The 19,922-nt window shown below is 38.1% G+C and overlaps 1 protein-coding gene across 1 annotated transcript in view; it reads left to right on the top strand.

The window, feature by feature from the left end:
* The window catches only part of LOC139739357 (structural maintenance of chromosomes protein 5-like), a 55,836-nt gene that overhangs the window by 4,213 nt on the left and 31,701 nt on the right, over positions 1–19,922 (top strand). The window contains exons 2-8 of the mRNA XM_071649977.1: positions 3,547–3,776; positions 6,053–6,194; positions 7,503–7,721; positions 13,833–13,895; positions 16,001–16,213; positions 17,265–17,426; positions 18,775–18,908. Of these exons, the coding sequence (XP_071506078.1) occupies positions 3,658–3,776; positions 6,053–6,194; positions 7,503–7,721; positions 13,833–13,895; positions 16,001–16,213; positions 17,265–17,426; positions 18,775–18,908 (1,052 nt within the window). The 5' untranslated portion in view covers positions 3,547–3,657. The remainder of the gene's footprint in view (positions 1–3,546; positions 3,777–6,052; positions 6,195–7,502; positions 7,722–13,832; positions 13,896–16,000; positions 16,214–17,264; positions 17,427–18,774; positions 18,909–19,922) is intronic.

Below are 19,922 nucleotides of genomic sequence, written 5' to 3'. Positions count from 1 at the left end.
GAACCGAGAAGTGATAGCTAGTTGGCTGGCTTTAACACCAGGATGAGATAAGCCATGGACTGAGTCAAATATCGCGCGCCTGTGGGATTGAGGAACGTACGGACGTGGCTTTTGGGTTGACATATCACAAATAATCTCACCACCAGTAGAAATGAGAGGCAAACGTTCGAGTTTAAGGCTAGTACGTGGGTTTCGCAGCTCTGTTTGCAACTCGTCATCGCACTGCTGTGCTTGTGCCATCGATGCGTAGTCTACTGTTTCAGTCGTGTGGAGCGCGTTTACCGCAGGGCGGGAGAGCATGGTCTATGTCCATCTCCTTTGGAGGTTGAGGAGCCAGAGTGAGAGAAAAAGCTACGTCCACGGTTAATGTTAGGGAAAGGGGGCTACGTGGCAGGTATTATGGGATAAGCCTACGTGTACCTTTTTACATAACCGTGGTCAAAGGACTGGTCAGCAAAAATTACAATTAGTAAATCACGTCGGGGTCACCACTTTGTTGGAAGGTAGGCCTCGGGGCGTGTTAATGTGGCAAGATATTATTTTTGTTGTGTAACAAACTACACACCAAACATACTCTCATCATACAGCCATATTCCAACGTCTTGAGTTGTGATTCGACTCGATTTACTAATTGTAATAACGGGCGTTGACAACAGAATATTTAAGTTTCAATACTATACACGCTTTATTGTCGTGTACATCATTATATCACACGCAGGTGATAATTATAGGGTATTTCCCCCAGAATATGAATCAATCAGGGTATTGGTTATTTACGACTCTCCATGAGCAATCACACCAAATTATATTTGGTCAAAACGTTTAAAAGGAGGTCTTGAAATTGAGGGGACATACATGTGGTTATAATTATTAGGAGCGGTAATACATATAAAAGGGTGCATAAGTTACGAACCACCGCGACAGTCCGAACAGAGTCCCAAGTCGCTTCCAGGGTAAAATAGCGGCCACGTCACTCTCCAAAGGGGACCTCAATCGCGATCGCGAACTGCAGTGCGCACTGCCACGATGAACTCCGGGTCGAGATGCTGACGTGTACACGCACTGTCTGGAACGGGACCGGTGTTCGCCGCCTCGTCGTCGCCCGGCACTCACATCAATAGCGTTGACATCGATTGTTAAGGATGCGATCCCACTTGGAGATTCACAATAAATTTACGCTAATTCGTGGTGAGCTGGACATAGATGAAGTTCATCCTTAGTCATTGACGACGGGGTTGTCGATGGGAGGAGATGCGAGATGATGAGCTTTGACGCAAGCCTCATGCAGCGTCCGCGAATATGACAGGAAGGCATCTCATCTTCGTAGTAATTGTTCCACAACTATTTAGAATTAATGTTGCTGGAAACATGCACCTCACCGATGTGGTGTATTGTATGAACTCCAAGAATTATAGTACAATGTAAAACTGACTCAATACGGGATGGACTTGACTCTGGAAAGTATAATATTATATCTCCCTTTTGTATCGGACGCAGGAGAGCAATGGTCTATGTCCATCTCCTTTGGAGGTTGAGGAGCCAGAGTGAGAGAAAAAGCTACGTCCACGGTTAATGTTAGGGAAAGGGGGCTACGTGGCAGGTATTATGGGATAAGCCTACGTGTACCTTTTTACATAACCGTGGTCAAAGGACTGGTCAGCAAAAATTAGCTCTTTTGATTCTTTTTTTGCCATCGGGGAGCGTCCGGAGAGAGTAACATGATTATATAATACCGATTGAGATAGCTCCCTCTCTCGGCCGGTGACTTATAGTCAGACTAACGGGGTACGTGCTGCTACAGCCTAAACCATTGTTGTATGTTCTCCATCAGTTTACCAACGACGCAACGTGTGACCACTGTAAGTGTAACAATGTTACTAACGCTAGTCTTGTACATTGTGATTGTACCATGCTAATTGCTATCTTGGATCCATGCGATTTGCTCCATTTGCACACACACTGAGAGCCTGGCACACTATTATTGGTACTGTAAAAGTGGTAAAAGTGGAACCAGACGCTAACGCTAGAGCAAAAATTAAAACATGCAAATAATTTTGCTTGCCATAATTATGTTCCAGTAGGTCATGTCCTGATTCCACAGAATTAAAAACACACGAAAATGTCGAAATCCATCTTACCCGGCCGAGCGCGAAAAATATCCACTTTTACAGTATGTACACCTTGTAGGTGAAATGTTTGCATTTGTAATTGTAGTGGGCCAGTGTGCATGGGATCAATGTGATCAAGCATATTGACGGACAGCGCCCTGGCGTATAGACGAGGCTCCAATGACATAAATGAAGCCATGCTGAGGGGCAAAACTGCGTATGGGAGCTCCCATACGCGTGACAAGCGGGCAAGTGTTACATATCACGTCCCATGATAGGCAGGCTGGTATGCGGTACGCATATGGTACCACGTTTTAGAGCTACGTGTATGCACTCTTAATACACACGTGATGTGCTTTTGCCCCACAGGCAATGTATCATTGAAGTCATTGAACCTCGTCTGTAGCGCTCTGCTTTCTCTTGATCTCAGATCTCACACATTCTTTGTACAATGTAGATTCATAAAACATCAAATGACCAGGACCTATATTTTGGTGGTTATAAAACAAATAGGCCCTAATGTTTTTTTGTTTGTGTAATGGACGGAATATGTCATTGAGTGAAAGATGAAATTATTGATCCATTCAACTCAATTTCATCTTTCACCTCACCTGTCTATTGCACTTACATGTACCTGTACATGTATGAACATATTCATTATTTGTGTACTATTTTTTTAAACCATGAACCTGACTCGTTTGAATTTATACTGAATAACTTGATCTTGACATCGTACAAAGAATAATGTCTATACTTTCTAAAAATGCAAAGGTATTTGAGGTTCCTACTTGTTAGATATTTGAAATGCATTCCTTTTCAGCATTCACTTGATTTAAAAAAAAAAGGTGAAAAATGGAAGTGTTAGTCAATGTTGCCTAGTAACATCTCATAAAGCAATGGAGTCTAAGATAGTTAATTTTGTGTTTTGATTTAATTGAAAGAGCAGTTCGTTCTCTTCAATTTAATGTATTCATGTAAAATAATAGCAAGATATGATTTTAAGAGGAAGCCATTTTAATGCATTTCGCTCGGCTCATATGCTCATTACGTATGCACATTGATTGCTAGGTTTGATTGCATACAACTATAGTAGATACAAGCCATTTTTGTGCTGCAATGCACTGACTGTAAGATCTAGATCTGGTAAACTGGTAGTGAAATGACCTTACTTCTGGCATTAGAACGGTGCCCACAATAGTGATACAGTTTATGATAATGATACACTGTTGGCAGAATACCACCTCTACAACTCCTCAAGTGTTGCTGACACTCGTTATTATCATAGATGTACATGCACATGTGGTTGTATTATCCTACATTAACCACGTAGCCAAACAAAGCTGCAACTTGATGGAGAGGGTCCGTGCCTGTCATATAAATTATGAGATAAGTGAGTCAAAAAGCTCATTCTGTTTTCCTTGGTGGCTTCTATATCAAGATCTCCAGAAACCTGTCTACCAGATCTGATTCTCTGCTGCATCAATCCAATGTTCTGAGACGTCAGTGAGAGTCTGTCAAACAAGGGCACAACAGAGAGTAGAGCTCCAAGATGTCACAGCAGGCGCTATTAAACCGGAAGAAAGCTGCTGCTCTAGCTCGTGGCAGGCAAGACGACATGAAAGGGTTCATAAAGGGATCGATCATCAGAATCAAGATGGAAAACTTTATGTAAGTACATGTAATCAAGCGAGGTAATATAAGCAGGGGCGGATCCAGGAATTCTGTAAAGGGGGGCACAACTAATATTTCTGGTGCCACTTCCGAGTTTCAGTTCATTTTTTATGCCTCCGCCACGAAGTGGTGCCGGAGGCATTATGTTTCGGGTTGTCCGTCCGTCCGTACGTACGTCCGTACGTCCGTCCGCATTTGTTTACGCGATAACTTGAGTAATATTGACTGGAATTTTACCAAACTTGGTCCAAGTATAAAGTATGATAGGGCAATTACTTGATTAGATTTTGGGTGGAATCGACCCAAGGTCAAAGGTCAAAGGTCAAGGTCAAATCATGAAATTGTATCTGTTTACGCGATAACTCAAGACTGGATCATGCAAATTTCGCCAAACTTTGTCCGAGGATAATGTATGGTGGGACAGTTACTTGATTGATTTTTGAGTGAAATCGGACAGAGGTCAAAGGTCAAAGATCAAGGTCAAATCCTAAAATTTATCTGTGTGATACAGTGTAACTAAAAACTGGATGGAGCAGCTTTCCCCAAACTTGGTCTAAGGATGATGTATGATGGGGCAATTAGTTGAGTAATCTAACTGACATCGGCAAGAGGTCAAAGGTCAAAAGGTCAAAAGGTCAAGGTGTCAAGGTCAAATGCTAAAATGTTGCTATTTCCCCCATATCCATGCAATGCCCAAAGGTATTTTCTTGAAACTTCATGTAGACATGTACTACTGCATAAAGATTCTCCAGAGAGAGTTTCATGTCATAGGGTCAAAGGTGAAAAGGTAAAGGTTAGGTGAAAATGTTACAATTTCACTTCTCGCAAATGGTTCAATGTATCTTCATGGAACTTGGTACATACGCATACTGACTGGCAGGGATTATCTAGGGAATATAGGGGTCGTGGGTCAATAGTCAGGGGTCAAAGGTCAAGGTCAACTCCTCAATATTTTACTATTTCCCTCATATACTAGTATACATATGCAATGCTTGCATTATTATTTTTAAAATTCAATATACAATATGTACATGTATTACCTAATGGAGATTGTCTTGGAAATTTCCTGCCAGAAGGTCAAAGGTCAAAGGTTAAGGGTCAAAGCAAGGTTTTAATGCAAAAAAAAATCTATTTTGCATTGTTGAATAACACGCTTTCTTCATACCTTTAAAATTACTCAATGCATAAACTTATAAAAGGGTCAGTCAGAAGTTAAGTAAAAATCCTCAATTCCCCAAATACATGTACCTGAACTCTTTCATAGACAATTATAGTAAACCTAGTTCAAGGAAAGTGAACATTCAAGATATTTCTGACAAACCTGTCATTTCAATATTTTGCCAGTTATGTGAAACTGTCATCACACATTTTGAAGACATTGTCCTATACACCTATTGGAGAATCATGCATTATGGCGGAGGCATCAGTCGCCATAGCGACATTTGTAGTTTCTTTTTATTTCTTTTGTTTTTAATGAAAAATAAAGGGGGCGTGCACCAATTGCGCCCCCCTCTGGATCCGCCACAAAGGCAGTAAGATTTTGCACTGCACATACTCCTGTACAATGTATCACAGAGAACATGATGATGTATTTAAGCCATATCTTCTCATCTACTGTACAAATTTGTAGCAGATCTATTATTCCTTGATTACAATGATGTGTCTCTGAATGGCTGAAATTTTTCGCAATCGAGGGATTTAGGGGGCAGACACAGTCCCGGCCTGACAATGACACTTAATTTTTTTGCTTTTCTTTTGTTTTTTGTTTTTTTATAGATTATAGGAATTTACAATTTTTTGTCCCATGTTTCAGCTTCTCAACTATGCCAATGCAAACAACCATATGGGCATGGCCATCCTTTATGACACTATTGCCGTATTTCCAGATTCATGCAGAAATCGCATAAAATCTATTTTATTCTCTACGTCGTTAGTTGCTTAATATGCCCTGTATACATGTACATACAGTATGTATATAGGCATTTGCGCATCATCTGCTGATTAGCCAGCCATATACTACTATGACAAATATTGTTGGGATAAGCTGTCATCTGTACATACTGTAGTGCTGCTAGTTCTAGACTGTGAGGAGTGGGAATAGTGTGGCACTTCTCCCGTGGGGGATTGTTAGACGTTTGCTTGCAGCCTACAATGGTATAGTAGCCAGCCAGCATGTCAACAGGGCCTTCATTCTACTGCCAGACAGCATGATGGTTTAAGATTACTTTTTGATTGCATATGTTTGTTTGTTTGTTTGTTTGTTTGTTTTCCAGGACATATGACTCTTGTGAGGTGTATCCAGGACCACATCTCAACATGATAATGGGCCCAAATACGACTGGCAAGTCAACCATTGTGTGTGCCCTGTGCTTGGCCTTGAACGGCAGCACCAACCTCCTTGCCAGAGCCAAAGACGTGAGTGGTGAAAGCTCAGGAAGAAATATCAGTAAACAGCCTCTCACACTGACAATCAAGAATGTGATGTGTCATGTATAGTTCGTTGGTGCTTTGAAACTGAACCTTGGGTGGCAAAAAAGATACCACACCTGGTGTCATGTAGTTGACAGTCACAAAATTTTAATTGCTTTCACTGTTCTTCATCTTGATAACACTATATATCTTGCATCACTATTTTGTATTTTACGAAAGCTTGGAATGTTGAAATGTTTGTTATAATGATGATTATGATGACTTGATGGGCAACATACAGTAGCAGCACATGCTTCACATTGAGAGCAACAGAAGCATTTAAAGGGGATGGCTAGTAACTGATCAGTGGGAATCAGTAGGAATGCTGGAGGATGATTGATCCAATCCTTGTGGGATTCATTTAAGAGTACATTATATATCTATTGTTGTGTGAAAATTATTTGCTTCAGAATGGTCTCATATTCAAGTAATGTGCAGTTTAATGTTTCCAGGTTAGCGTGCCTGGTCAGTGACGGGGCATTAATCTGCACATTACTTGAATATGAGACCGTTCTAAAGCAAATATTTTCACACAACAGTTGATATATAATGTACTCTTAAACGAATCCCACAAGTATTGGAACAATCATCCCTCAGCATTCCCACTGATTCCCACTGATCGGTTACTAGCCATCCCCTTTAATGTTAAATTTGTAGTCCACGTTATTAAAATTACACTGACATGTACATGTATTGCTGGTACATTTAAAGGGTGTGTACAGTTCTGGTCGAGGTGTAGATTTAGCTTTTAACATTTTTGCGAGATATTCAGAAACCACTCTGTGAGATATCAAAGAGCATGCAGTTCTAAGGGGTATCAAACATTTATTCGATGAAAATCGGTTTTGAAATGGCTGAGATATCCAAAAACAAGGTGAAACAAAGAGATCCTAATAAAGTTGGGGCATGTCGCCTTTTATTATTAGCACTTTTTTGGATATCTCAGCCATTTGAAAACCAATTTTCATCAAATAAACGTTGAATCCTTCTTAAAATTACATGCTCTTTCATATTTCATAAGAGGCTTTTCATTATCTCACTTAGGAATGTTCAAAACATGAATCCCTACCTCAACCAGTACTGTACAGTCCCTTTAAGTCAGTGCTACACGGACCCACTGAATAACACCAAGTTCTCCAATTTATGGTCTTAGGTAACAGGTAGTACATGCTCAAAGATGATAGAGCACCATACAGTCAATGAAATGTAATAGCTGGTGTTCCTGCTCAACAGTGTGGATGTATTTCCCCGCAGATTGGAGAGTATGTGAGGTGGGGCACAAACAAGGCGGTGATCGAACTGGAACTGTATAACCCAGACGGCAGAAACTTTGTGCTCCGACGGACGATCAATCGTCAGGGCAACCAGTCACACTTTCTCATGAATAACTTGGGGATGACGGGCAAACAAGTGACAGTGTTCGCAACAGAGATGAACATCCAGATTGGGAATCTGTGTCAGTTCCTGCCTCAGGTAAATACTTGTATCGTAGGTAGTGCATCGTTTGCTAGTCCTGTGCAGTGGACTTGTGAGTGTAACACCCAGCAGAACTTCGTGAATGTCTCCCACAGGATGTTGGCGGTGGGCTGATGGGGCAAACTGTTTAGGCTAGCTCCCCTGCATTGCTTCTTCTCGAGTAGAGAAGAACTCAAGCTTGATCATTGATGATTTTGAATGAATTTACCTCTTTATGAGCCATGTTCGCACCTCCGACTCAGTCGATGGCGTGCTAACTTCGCATATTCCGCTCAAACGCACAAACCCGCCCAAACTGATCGAAAAATTGCCAAATGCCACAGTACAATAGAAGCGTTTTTCGCAGTTCCCTTCCTCTCGTCTATAGCTTGCTTTTTATGTGGTGATTGACTAACGAGCAGTATTTCATACTGGATTTGCGTGCAAATTCTAAGTTTCTGTCAGCTGCTTTGTGTGCAATTGTTATACGTTTACAGTAACCGTAGCTACTGGACATTTGAAGGAAAAGCAATTATAGCTTTGTCATAGAATTAACATCAATGCAAAGCTTGGCATTTTCTTTACAACTTTGCTTTAATACTTCATCTACAATTTAACATAAATCTATAAAAGTTATATGGCCTTTTTTACGATCAGTGGTGTAACTTTTGTACTCAGAGGGTCAAAATTTCAAACAAAATATTTTTTCATTATTCTGTTTGATTCCTGTTGGAAAGTATTCAAATTTTTGAAAAAATAACATTTCAGACCTTAAAGCTGAAGAGTTATTGGTGTAATTTAAGGAAAACCCTGGCACCTGAAGTAAATTTAAGCAAAATTTTGTTTTCATGAATTGCACCATAATGACAAAACTCTGTAGTCAAACTTCACCATGCAAAGTTTATATGGTTAACAACAATATATAGTTTGTGAATCAAAACTAATTGGGGGTTGAATATAAAGTGAATTAAAAAAAAATACATGAGATTTATAAATTTTTGGTGAAAATACCAATTGACATGCAATTTTTAAGATTTTAACTATTTATTGGAGGGCAAGCCAGGTCAAACTCTATACTATAACAAGTCTTTAAGAAGGGCTACCTTCCTATGTAGGTTAAATGAAATTCAAATCATTTCTTTAAATCTTGGATTTTTCACACATGGATGTTTCGGAGGTGACAGTTAACATAATAGAATGTTTCGGAGGTGACATTAATATTAACACTCAGTTTTTTTGAGAATAAGTGACAATAACACAAAACTTCTTCTTTTTATCAATGTTTTTAATAATTATAGCTCAAGAACAAGAAATTTACTCCTGTTTCAAGCAGATAAACCACACAGAACAAGTGTTTTTTTACACTACATTAATTAGCATGGGCACCGGTAGTTTGCCTTCCATTTGGACAAAGGATGTAAGCTAAATATTGTGATCTGAAGAAACATGGCATTCCATTTTCTACCTTAAATTGAGATGAGGGTGTGAGATCATTTTAGTAATGTTTCTTTGCTCTCAGAACATTTTATTCCACAACACCAGGGAAGAATCACTTCGTTTCGGAGGTGACATTCAATGTTAACATTGTGTTGAAATATTCATTTACAGTAAGAATATGACAGACATAAGCTAGATATTGTAACCTGAAGAAAATTGGCATTCTATTTTCTACCTTAAATTGAAATGAGGGTGTAAGATCATTTTAGTAATGTTTCTTTGCTCTCAGAACATTTTATTCCACAACACCAGGGAAGAATAACTTTGTTTCGGAGGTGACATTCAATGTTAACATTGTGTTCAAGTATTCATATAGTATGTCCCCCCCCCCCCCCCCAAAAAAAAAAAAAAAAAAAAATACAATTAGACTTTTGCATTGATAGCACCCAATATGATTAAATCAGCTAAGATCTACTTTGGGGTCTTAAATTATAACATCTTAGCTCTATTTTGCAGAAAGCCCCAGTCAATTTGGTTAAGTGGTCTCAAAGAAATGTGGATTGTTATAAAGGATGTCAGGAGTCTGATTCTTGCAAGTTAGCACTTGGATGCTCTTGGAACTGCAAACACAATATACAGAACTTGGAGGGAAGGGATTCCTGACATGCTCTACAAAAAATCCTCATTTCTCTTTGACCTCTGAAGCAAATTGAATGGGGTTTTCTGTAAGGTGTGGGCAATGAGTTATAGTTTCAATCCCTCAAATTGTATTTTAGATTGATTCACTATCTTCAAAGTTATTGTTGCAGAGGGTACCATTGCAATTTTTTGATGGGGACATAGGTTATGAATGCCAAAAGCAAAAATTCTTATTTGACTTGTATTATGTTTTTGTTTGCACATAGTATTATAAATAGATTAATTCAAGGATGTTCATGAATTCTTCATCATTCTTGATAGCCACCATACAAATGTTATGATACTGATGAAAGGTGTTTGGTTCATCTGGGATAAATTTTATATATACCAGATTCATTTAAACTGTTGACATTACTAAAATATATTTTATGTATCTTTCTGAATTGCTTGAAAATTACCAGCAAATCATATATATTAGTCACTTTTGAGAGTAAAAAGTATAGGATAAGAAAAAATCATTTTATTGTTTTGGAGGAGACACAACACAGAGACAACCCAACTTCTCAGGTGTTACAATGTAACTAATATATTGTGAACATTCATGTCTTTCCTCATGGCTTTAATTTTCAAATATAAGCTCTTTCTTTCAGTTCTTGTTATTTTGTTTAGTTATTCTCTTTCATGATAGTGGATACCAGCTCATATTTTGTTTTAGATTGTAATTCATACTAATCTTTAGCAAGTTTTTACAGTTTGGTTAAGACAACAGTTTGTGTTTCCCAGCTGAAGAGAGCAGCATAATGCTTTTGTGTTAACTTATGGGGAAATTTTTTTTTGTTGAGAAATTTTACCCATCAACTTCACAGAAGGTCCCGGACACAAACTGGTCTCAAATAACCCTATAAGGGACCAAAAAAAGGACAAGTTCACCTCAATAGACACGAGGGTTGAGTAAATACAGCAATATCAGTAAAACACATCAGTGAGAGTTTGAGGAAAATAAGACAATCCGTTCCAGAGTTATGAATTTTTGAAGTTTCTGCTCAGTCAAAGCTGAATGAGAAGACTTCTATAGCTTGTGATGTCACACGTGTACAAGGATATAGAGAAAGTATCAAGAAAATTCAACATATTTTCACTTTTCTTGCATAACAAAAGAACACTTGACTTCTCTCTTTTGGAAGGCAGGGTGAATAATATTACCCTAACATACATCAGTAGCAAGTTGAAGAAATGTGCACTTTTTTTCAAAAAGTAAAGTTTTGTGAAATTCACTTATATTTTCTTTATATCGTTGTATGCATGTGACATCATACACTGTCGTAGTCATCTCATTCAGCAGTGATTGCATAGATACTTTAAAAAACCCCATAACTTTTGAATGGATTGTCCAATTTCCCAAATTTTCAATGATGTGTTCTACTAATGTTGTTGCATTCACTCAATCCACGTGTATATGAAGGTGGACTTGTCCTCTAAGAAACCATTTTCTTTTCCTTGAAATTCCAGGACTTATAGCAAAATTCTAAGATAAAACATAATAACAAAACAAGGTAAACACGTCATCAAAATTATATTTAGATAGAACTACAAATCTTGTTTTTGGATCTTTCCCTTTCCAGTCCTGGGGACTTGTTCCTCTGTTCACTTTAGTTGTCAGATAACTTCAATAATCTTAAAAAATGTCAATAATTTAAAATGTCATAAACAGTTGGTTCAACTTGGAAAATGTAATAATTATTGTCCTATTAAAAAAAAAAATCACATAATTTTGTTTATGATTACCACGTTGTACATGGAAAAACAACAACTAAGAATTCAAGAACAAGTTGTGCACCAGCTATAGGCATGTGGCCTTTTTGTGGAGTTTGATTATTTTATGATTTTTTTTTAAGATTGTGGACTAGGGCATGCATGAACTGCCACATGTATCACTTTGGTATCAAGGGAATTCTGGTGCAAGCTAGGTATACAAAAGTCACTTCTATTGTGATGATTTTGTAGATATTAAATGTATTTGAAAATGTTAATAGATAGTGAAAAGGAACTGAAGTCTTGCCTTTCACTATCACATAACAATACGGTGTTAACAAACAATGTCACCTCCGAAACACAAGAAAAAGCAACCTACATGGAAAGCTGTGATTGGTAAATCTTCACAACTAAATTGCCTAAATTGGAAATCAAGCTTCTAAGATGAAAGCATCTATATGTTTACTTAACTAAAGCAGGAGAATTGATCTTGATTACAATATTATATATACAACAGATGGGTGTATTTTGTGCATTCTCTTTGTTAAAAAAGTGAAAAAATGTAAATTTGCCCTAAAACGTACAGTATAGTAATAAAAATAGAAGTGAGAGTGTGTTAGTTGATTTCTCCACTTGGAGACTTATGTTACTAAAATTAATGAAACCATTGGTGTACATGATATGGTTTCTCTTCAATAGAAATGAGCAAAAACTCTTGTTAACAGTGTTTTGTCACCTCCGAAACAGTAATTCTTAGTTTTTATTAGATTTTTTATTAATCTCTAGAAAATTCTCACTTCCTGTTCCCATATTACTATTTTCATCCAAAAGAGATTCCTGTCAATTGGACAGAATCAAACAAAATTGCTTTGTCTTCGAGAAATTATCAAATATAATACGCTTGTTGTTTCGGAGGTGACGATTGTTTCGGAGGTGACAAGTGTTAACGGAAAATTGTAAATTGCTCCGAAATGAAAACAACAGGCTATATTTCTACTACCTTCCTTCAGAGATAATGTGAGGGGATATGTTACATTTTTGTAAATGTAATGTATAACTGATGTCAAGAATAAAACAATCAAATACATAAATCTGTTGTCTCGGAGGTGACAGAAAAGTTAACGGAAAAGTTGCATAAATTTATAAACACTCACCAAAAAATGATAAGCTATTTGAATCAAATAATCTTTAGATCGAAGTTAAGTCAGATTGATTACTATTCTGTTTTGATGGAAATTAGCAAAGTTGAATTTTATAATTGTGAGCAAGAGCTAACTCAAAAGAGGGGTTAATTGTTAACGGAAAATGTCACCTCCGAAACATAAAGTTTAGACAATTTCAGTCTTTAAAGAAGAGAAAGCAGAACCTGGTAAACATAATAGTTCTTAATGTTGGATACCTGTCTATCACCACAACAACAAAAATAATGAAAAGGAATGAACAATTTAATATGCTAGGTCTGACAAAAAAACCATGTCAGAGTGCATGCACCAAAAGTGTTGGATTTCAAGCATGTAAGTGCATGCCACATCTGAAAGAAAAAGAGAGGAAAGTTCATTAAGGTACCCAAGGTAGACACTGTGGGTGGTAAGTTTATGAGAAAAAATAATGCATATCTGTCAGTGTATAAGAAAGTTATACACCAATTAGTGCCAAAACCGTGTTTTACACCACTGATTGTAAAAATGGCCATATAGATTTGAAAAATAGAATGTTTTCTCAACGCATGACTACGTTGGTGTCTCAGAATAATGTGGCACATGGGGGGTTTCCACCATGGCACATCACTTTGTATAATGGTAAGCATGACTTTACTTTCTTGGGTGTTTTGTCCACTGTTCATTATCCGAATTTTGGAGCTTATGTCTTCTGGCACTGGTAAATTTATATTTTCTGCCCGCTCAAAATGTGACAGTTTTCTCATAGCCCCTGCAATGACTTGATACACAGCAGAACTTCCATAAATATACATCCTCAGGGTATGGGTGGTATGTTCATGGGGAAAACCATTAAAGCCTGCTCCCCTCTGCGCTGCTTCAGCTTTACAGGCAGAAATGAATCCAAAACCAATCGTTGGAAGAGATGCTATGAGTTGGCTTTTTTAGATTCTCTTTTGGCAAAGTGCGAGGATGCTGCCACTACCTTTAAAAATCAGTCGTCCAAGAAACATGAGACAATTTCGATGAACCATTTTTGCCAGATCTGATTTGTAGTTAGGATCATGCATGCATTGTAGTCTTCAACTGAGACTTTGATTATATGTTATTGACTGATTACTTTTTCAATTCATTCCCGTCACAGGAGAAGGTATCAGAGTTTGCGCAGATGAACCACATAGAACTGCTGGAAAAAACGGAACAAGCAGTGAGTATGTTACTGGTTTTACCTATTCACATGTAATAGCATTGTCTTATACTGACATTTGGGTAGGAGCAGGCTTGTGATCAGAGTGCAAGTCTTGTTTCTGTGCCTTAACCCATTGAGGACGAATCCAGAGTATACTCGGGTAAGTGTCTATGGGAAATGTGCGTTGCAGCGAAATTCAGCCTGTCCTCAACGGGTGTAAAGAACAGATGTATTTCATGGATTGAAATGAATTAAAATGTCGTAATAACACTTTTTATCTTTTAGTGATCCTGAATTCTGTAATCTCATTGGTCAATCAACCACTGAATATATCCCGTATTCCGTGATAAGGTCATATTGTGCGCATGCGCTAAATCCACCACTGAATATATTCCGTATTCCGTGATATGACGTCATGATATTACACAGCTAGCTGCGCGTGTACCAAAGACGCTTATAGGAAAGTGCGCGCTAATCCTGTACAAAACAAATGGACAGCGCGCGGTCCTCAGGCGTATTATGCACATAACCTGAGACCACTAGACGCTTGATAAACGACAACAACAGCAACTTCAAAGACAGCGCGTCTCAGGTGATGTGCATCTTTGCCTGAGCTAGCTAGACGAGCTGTCTTTGCCTTTATGTCTAGATATCTGGATATCTGGCTACTGCACTTATGGCTTGTACGTACAATAATGCGCGCATACAATAATCAGCTCGCGAGACGTAGGCCGAAGTCAACATGGTCATGGCTGACAGCCGGCGATTTCAACATCATTCACGAGGGGAAATCAGCGAGAAGAAGGTTAGCACTTACACTAAAAGATAAAATCATTACCCCCTGCTTGTTCTTACGAAATACGGGAAATATCTACGGTCTGGTGCCATATTCCATTCGGCCTCCGGCTTCGTGGAATATGGCACCAGACTGTAGATATTTGCCCGTATTTCTTAAACAAGCAGGGGGTAACTAATAGTATTTGACCATACAAGAATGAGTTACGTAAATGGTGTGGGGTAAGATGTCAAAGGTCACAGGTTGAACAAAAACAGAAATTGCAGGGTAATAAATGTCAACATTCAGGTAATGGTGTACCAAACGCTGGGTGACTATTGAAGATGACTGCATTCCAAAACCTCCCCTTCCTCCCCAAAAGAAAAGAAAAAAGAATATACAAAGGCGTATATATAGATGGGTGTAGGGCAATTACCCCCTGGGCAATTACCCCGGACCCTCCCAGTGGCCCTAATCCTAATCCTAATCCTGAACCTAATTGTAACCCTAAATCTAACCCTAATTTTTACTCTAACCTTACCATTAGCCAGTATTTAGCCGGGGTGTAATTGTCCGGATACGTATATAGATATTTTATATTGGTATGTGTGAAAGAAAAATATATATTTATATATGTGACCCTGCACCATAAAACAAACAAAAGTCGCCAGACATGAACTTTTAGTTAAGACCATATTCTGAAAGAGCAGACTTTAAGCTTTAAAATGATGTATAACTCAAATCAAATGGACTCTCCTAACCTATCTAAGTATTGGAAAGAAAGCACAAACTCAGGAAAAGTGTAAACTGAGAAAAGAGGCTCTGAAGTACAGTGTCTATTCAAGCGCAATCTTTACCAAACCGTGCTGGCTGTGCGATGAATGGGACAAAAAACAGGAAGTAAACCACCGAGTAACAACAATGAAGGGATTATCAGATTAAACCTGAAATTAAAGATGCCTCATTAACACATTCCGTCCATAATTAACACCAACTTTCAAAGCAGTAGCACTATCCTTTGAAAAGTTATTAGAGTTGAAAGTGAAGAGTGTGTACAAGGTTTTTCAGAAATGAAAAAGGGACTCTAAAGAGACACCTAATCACACTATTCTAGCAAAAATGTTCGAGATAAACTGCTAAAAAAGACACTTTTCCGCCCGTTTTATGATCCCAAATTTTAGCATACTGTAAAAGAAGACTGGCTCTTTCAGAAAATATGAAAAAGTCAAGATCGGCTAGGTTGACCCATTTCACTTATTTTCAGTCCTCATGCAAAATTAGGGTGTGCGACTTTTTGTTCATTTTGTGATGCATGGTCACATATTGACATCCAATTATTCCATACTAGGTGGGGGATGCCGATCTCTACAATGACCACCAGACACTTAAGGAACGTCACAGCAATGAGAAGGAGCTGCAGCAGCAGCTGAAGAACAAGCAGGACCGCCTGGGGAGGCTGCGGCAGGAAAACAGCCGGTTCGAACGTGACGTGGAGCGCTTCAGGGAACGCGAGAAAACTCTGGAGGAAATCGAGACCATGGAGAAGAAGAAGGCGTGGCTGGTAAGAAAGTCATCGACTTATATCTCGCTCGTTCATATACTGGTTCAGTCTTTCGTATCAAATGGTGTAAAACTTCTGAAAAGTATCTGGAGCAGAATGGGACGGGTTAGGTTGTGTAACCACTACCACAGTTGATTCTCAGTAGCTTAAAGGTCGTATATCCCTTTTGCAAATGTCAACAAAATTTTGGAAAGTTGAAGAATAATGCCTTCCAGCATCTTGTAGTCAATCTTTACAATAATACACCTCAAAATTATGTATAAAAAAATGAAGAAATTATAAACTAACCTCATGTCACTGGAGAATTCCACACTCCTCATTTTCATAATGGTTGGAATTTTTCTATGGTCCTACACTTTAATATTTCACCAGAATTCTATAATATTTATTCCTCCTCCATCAAAGAGAGGTTTCCAGTTGTATTATTTTGAGGACAGGTCTGAATTGCCTACCTCTACAATACCAGCTTATGAAAGGAATCTAATTTTCAGGGTTGCAAAAAGAACACTAAACTTTAAACAGGGGAAAAGTGTGGGTACATATTGTACAGAATCAGCTGCCATCAAGAGTACTTTGGGATAGCCTTCTTTTGACACTCTTGAAATTCAAAAAAGATACGCACAAACGAAAATCACACAGCAAATTATGACGGCGTGGGCATCATCATCTGTGATGTGTGAGAAACGCTCCTGAATTTTTCCGATTTACTGAGTAGCCTGTGTGCATGATATTCACACAGAATGAATGCATCGTTTACTTCTCAGCAATCATCACTGCCCATCAGCTACTGTGAAACCAGAAATGTTCACTTACATGAAACTTGTGAATTCCACAAGGAGTCCAGATTTCATGGAAGTAAAATGCTCATGAAAGCTCTTGTCTTCACAATGTATTGAATCCTAGCACATGGAGTATACTCAGTTTTTCATGGTTGGCAGTTTGTGACTGTTTCATGCCGCGAAAGAGACTGTCAGCTCCAATTTGTGAAAGTTTCATGCCACAATTTGTGTATGTGTATTTCTCCATGCTGTAACTCTGTTCTTATTTTCAGCTGTACGATGACAAACGACAGATATTTGAGGCATGTAAGAAGGAGAAGAAAAGCCTAGAGAAGCTGGTGATGGAAAGAGAGCGGCGAGCCCAGCCACTGGAAGCAAAATTGAAAGGAATGTCAAAGAAATTATCCGCCTTAGAGGACCAGAGAAAAGCTGTTGTAAGTTCACAACCTCATAAAGTATTCTTTGGAGATTTTTTGGTTTTTTTTAAAAATTGTGATTGGGTTCAAATCATAACTTTTTTGTTGCTGTTTGAAAGGCACTACGAGAAGAAATTTCTGTCAATGAAAGTGTGACTTTGCATTGAGAATGAAAACTGATTCCTTTTGTGTGCTCAGCATTGTCAAAAGTAATAATGATTATAGGCCAAACAAATTAGAAAAGACAACCAATTTTACAAAACAGTAGAAAATATTGATATTTGTGGAATGCTATGTAAAACGTTCGCCATGATGTGTGCGAGGTCCTTTTATACTGAATTGATCTTCGGTATAGACTGAGTATTTATTTGATGTTAAGCATTTATCTAATACACTGTTTAAATAAGGTGGGAGTTTGAAACAAATACCTAACATTCTCATGAGACTTCCAAGCAAACGTGCTTTTTCTCTGTGTCCATTCTTCATGGTCATGTTGATATGACACAAGTGAACGTAATACTGTAAAATGATTAATGTTCGTGTGGATTTCAATTTGGCGAATTTGGCAAGCGCCAAGATTTGCGAAATTAAAATGCACGCGAAAGTTCTTGTCTACACTATATGCATTGAATGCCAGTGGCAGTTAGCGAAAATTTCATGCTGCAAAAAAGGCCGCCGGCTCCAATTTGCGAAAAATTAATGCCGCGAATGTATCATGTTTTACAGTATGTGAAAGATATTTGCTAAATGACAAGGAATATCTTTGTAAATATTACCGTGTTGAGGATGAGTCCCAAGAATACTCGGGCATGTGTCTATTAGAAATGTGTGACATTATGACAAAAACAGTCCATCCTCAGCGGGTTAAAGATTGAAAAAAGTTATGAAATGCATCAAGGTCTAAGCTGCGGATAGAGCTTTATACCACTAATCCCCCCCCCCCCCCCCCCCCATCTCTCAATGTATTCATATTTTTGCTTTAACTCAAAACATTGAGTTGGACGAAGTTAAAGTGTGTTTGTGTCAGACACCATGGTATTCAATGCAACTGATTGACAAATTGCCCTACATCAACGTAAAAAATAAGCACGCAATTCAGTGCTTATTTACGTCGATGTAGGGCAATTTGTCAATCAGTTGCAATGAAAACATCTTGACAGAAGAATTTTGTGAATTTGAACCATGGTGTTCAGTTTATATGTAGCTTCATCCCACAGTGTAAAATGTACTTTTATCTTACCTGCAATTTTATCTTCGTAGAATCTGTTGAGCTGTGTCAAGAGTGAGAAAGTATGCTGACATGTTTCTTTGTTTGTCTTTTTCTGCCTCCTTGGCACTTTTTCCTTTTTCCTCTTTTTATGTGTAGGCAAGTGATTGCTCCAAGCAAGAGTCAGTCATCACTAAGAAGCAGAGGGAGTTGGGGAATTTGGCGGAGGAGATCACCAGAGTTCAGGAAGAACTGCGAGCAAAGAAAGCGCAGGAGCAGGAGCGTGCGTCCAAGTGAGTTGTCGTGGCGATGAAAGTGGACTCAGTGGCAGATATTTGATGCTCTATGCCTGAATTCACAATAAAGTTGTTTGAATCAATTCATGGTTAAAATTTGATCCATAGACTGAGACAGATGCAAAATGGACCTGACACATAGAGCCATACAAAAATTGTAGCCATATTTCTTATAAGCCATGTGCTGGATTTAAACCACCTAGTTTTTGAATTGCCACCCATTTTTTTTTTTAATACTTATATTTGTTTTTTTTTTTGCTCTTTCCTTTTCCCTTTCATGACCCATTGTTTACACTGTGTGAAGACAAAATATGAATTGTATTATTAAGTGTTTACTTGTGGCACATACATAACTTTGAAGAATAGAGAGTAATAACAAGTAGATACTTAAAGCATTTTACACAGACACTTCCTTCTGTACATTTATATTTCATTGAAGTATGAATGCTAGAGAACAACTGCAACAGAACATCAAGCAGACTTGAGCTACTCAGCATGGTTTGTATAAGCTCAAGACAGGCATCCTCAGACTATTGTACACCAGTGGAAATTGCATGATTCTCTAAAGCTCTCTTGTATCACAATTAAATATTTATGGGTTTAACTGACAATAGCTTTGTTTGTGAGTGCATTGAAATAGATAGCTTGCCTGTAACTGGCTCCATAATACTCTGTAATCACAAACATGTGTATGGTTTAGAACTGAATACCATGTAAATAGCATGCCTGTAACTAGCACTATGATATTTTCATATCAAAAAGGTTCAACACCACAAGTAAAGTACCAAACAAATCTGAAGTTCAGCAGTATGTAAGTTTTAGGCTAAACTTAGCTTCAATTTGTATGTCTGGAATATGACCTGAACTGTATTCTCCTCAGTTGCCTCCGGACATTTCTGTGTTGCTATATAAGTTTGGATAGGAAAACAGAAATATGCATGTATGATGTATGATTGACAATTTCTACTTTGTACCATTTCTTCGTTGTCCATTGCAAATATATATTTTAAA

This window comes from Diadema antillarum, unplaced genomic scaffold (assembly GCF_040938485.1).
Source record: "Diadema antillarum isolate AM-2024a unplaced genomic scaffold, OU_Dant_1.0 seq00000798_RagTag, whole genome shotgun sequence".
Lineage (NCBI taxonomy): Eukaryota > Metazoa > Echinodermata > Echinoidea > Diadematoida > Diadematidae > Diadema > Diadema antillarum.
Note: the sequence above shows the minus strand (reverse complement) of the source record. Positions and strands in the feature narration are given on the sequence as shown.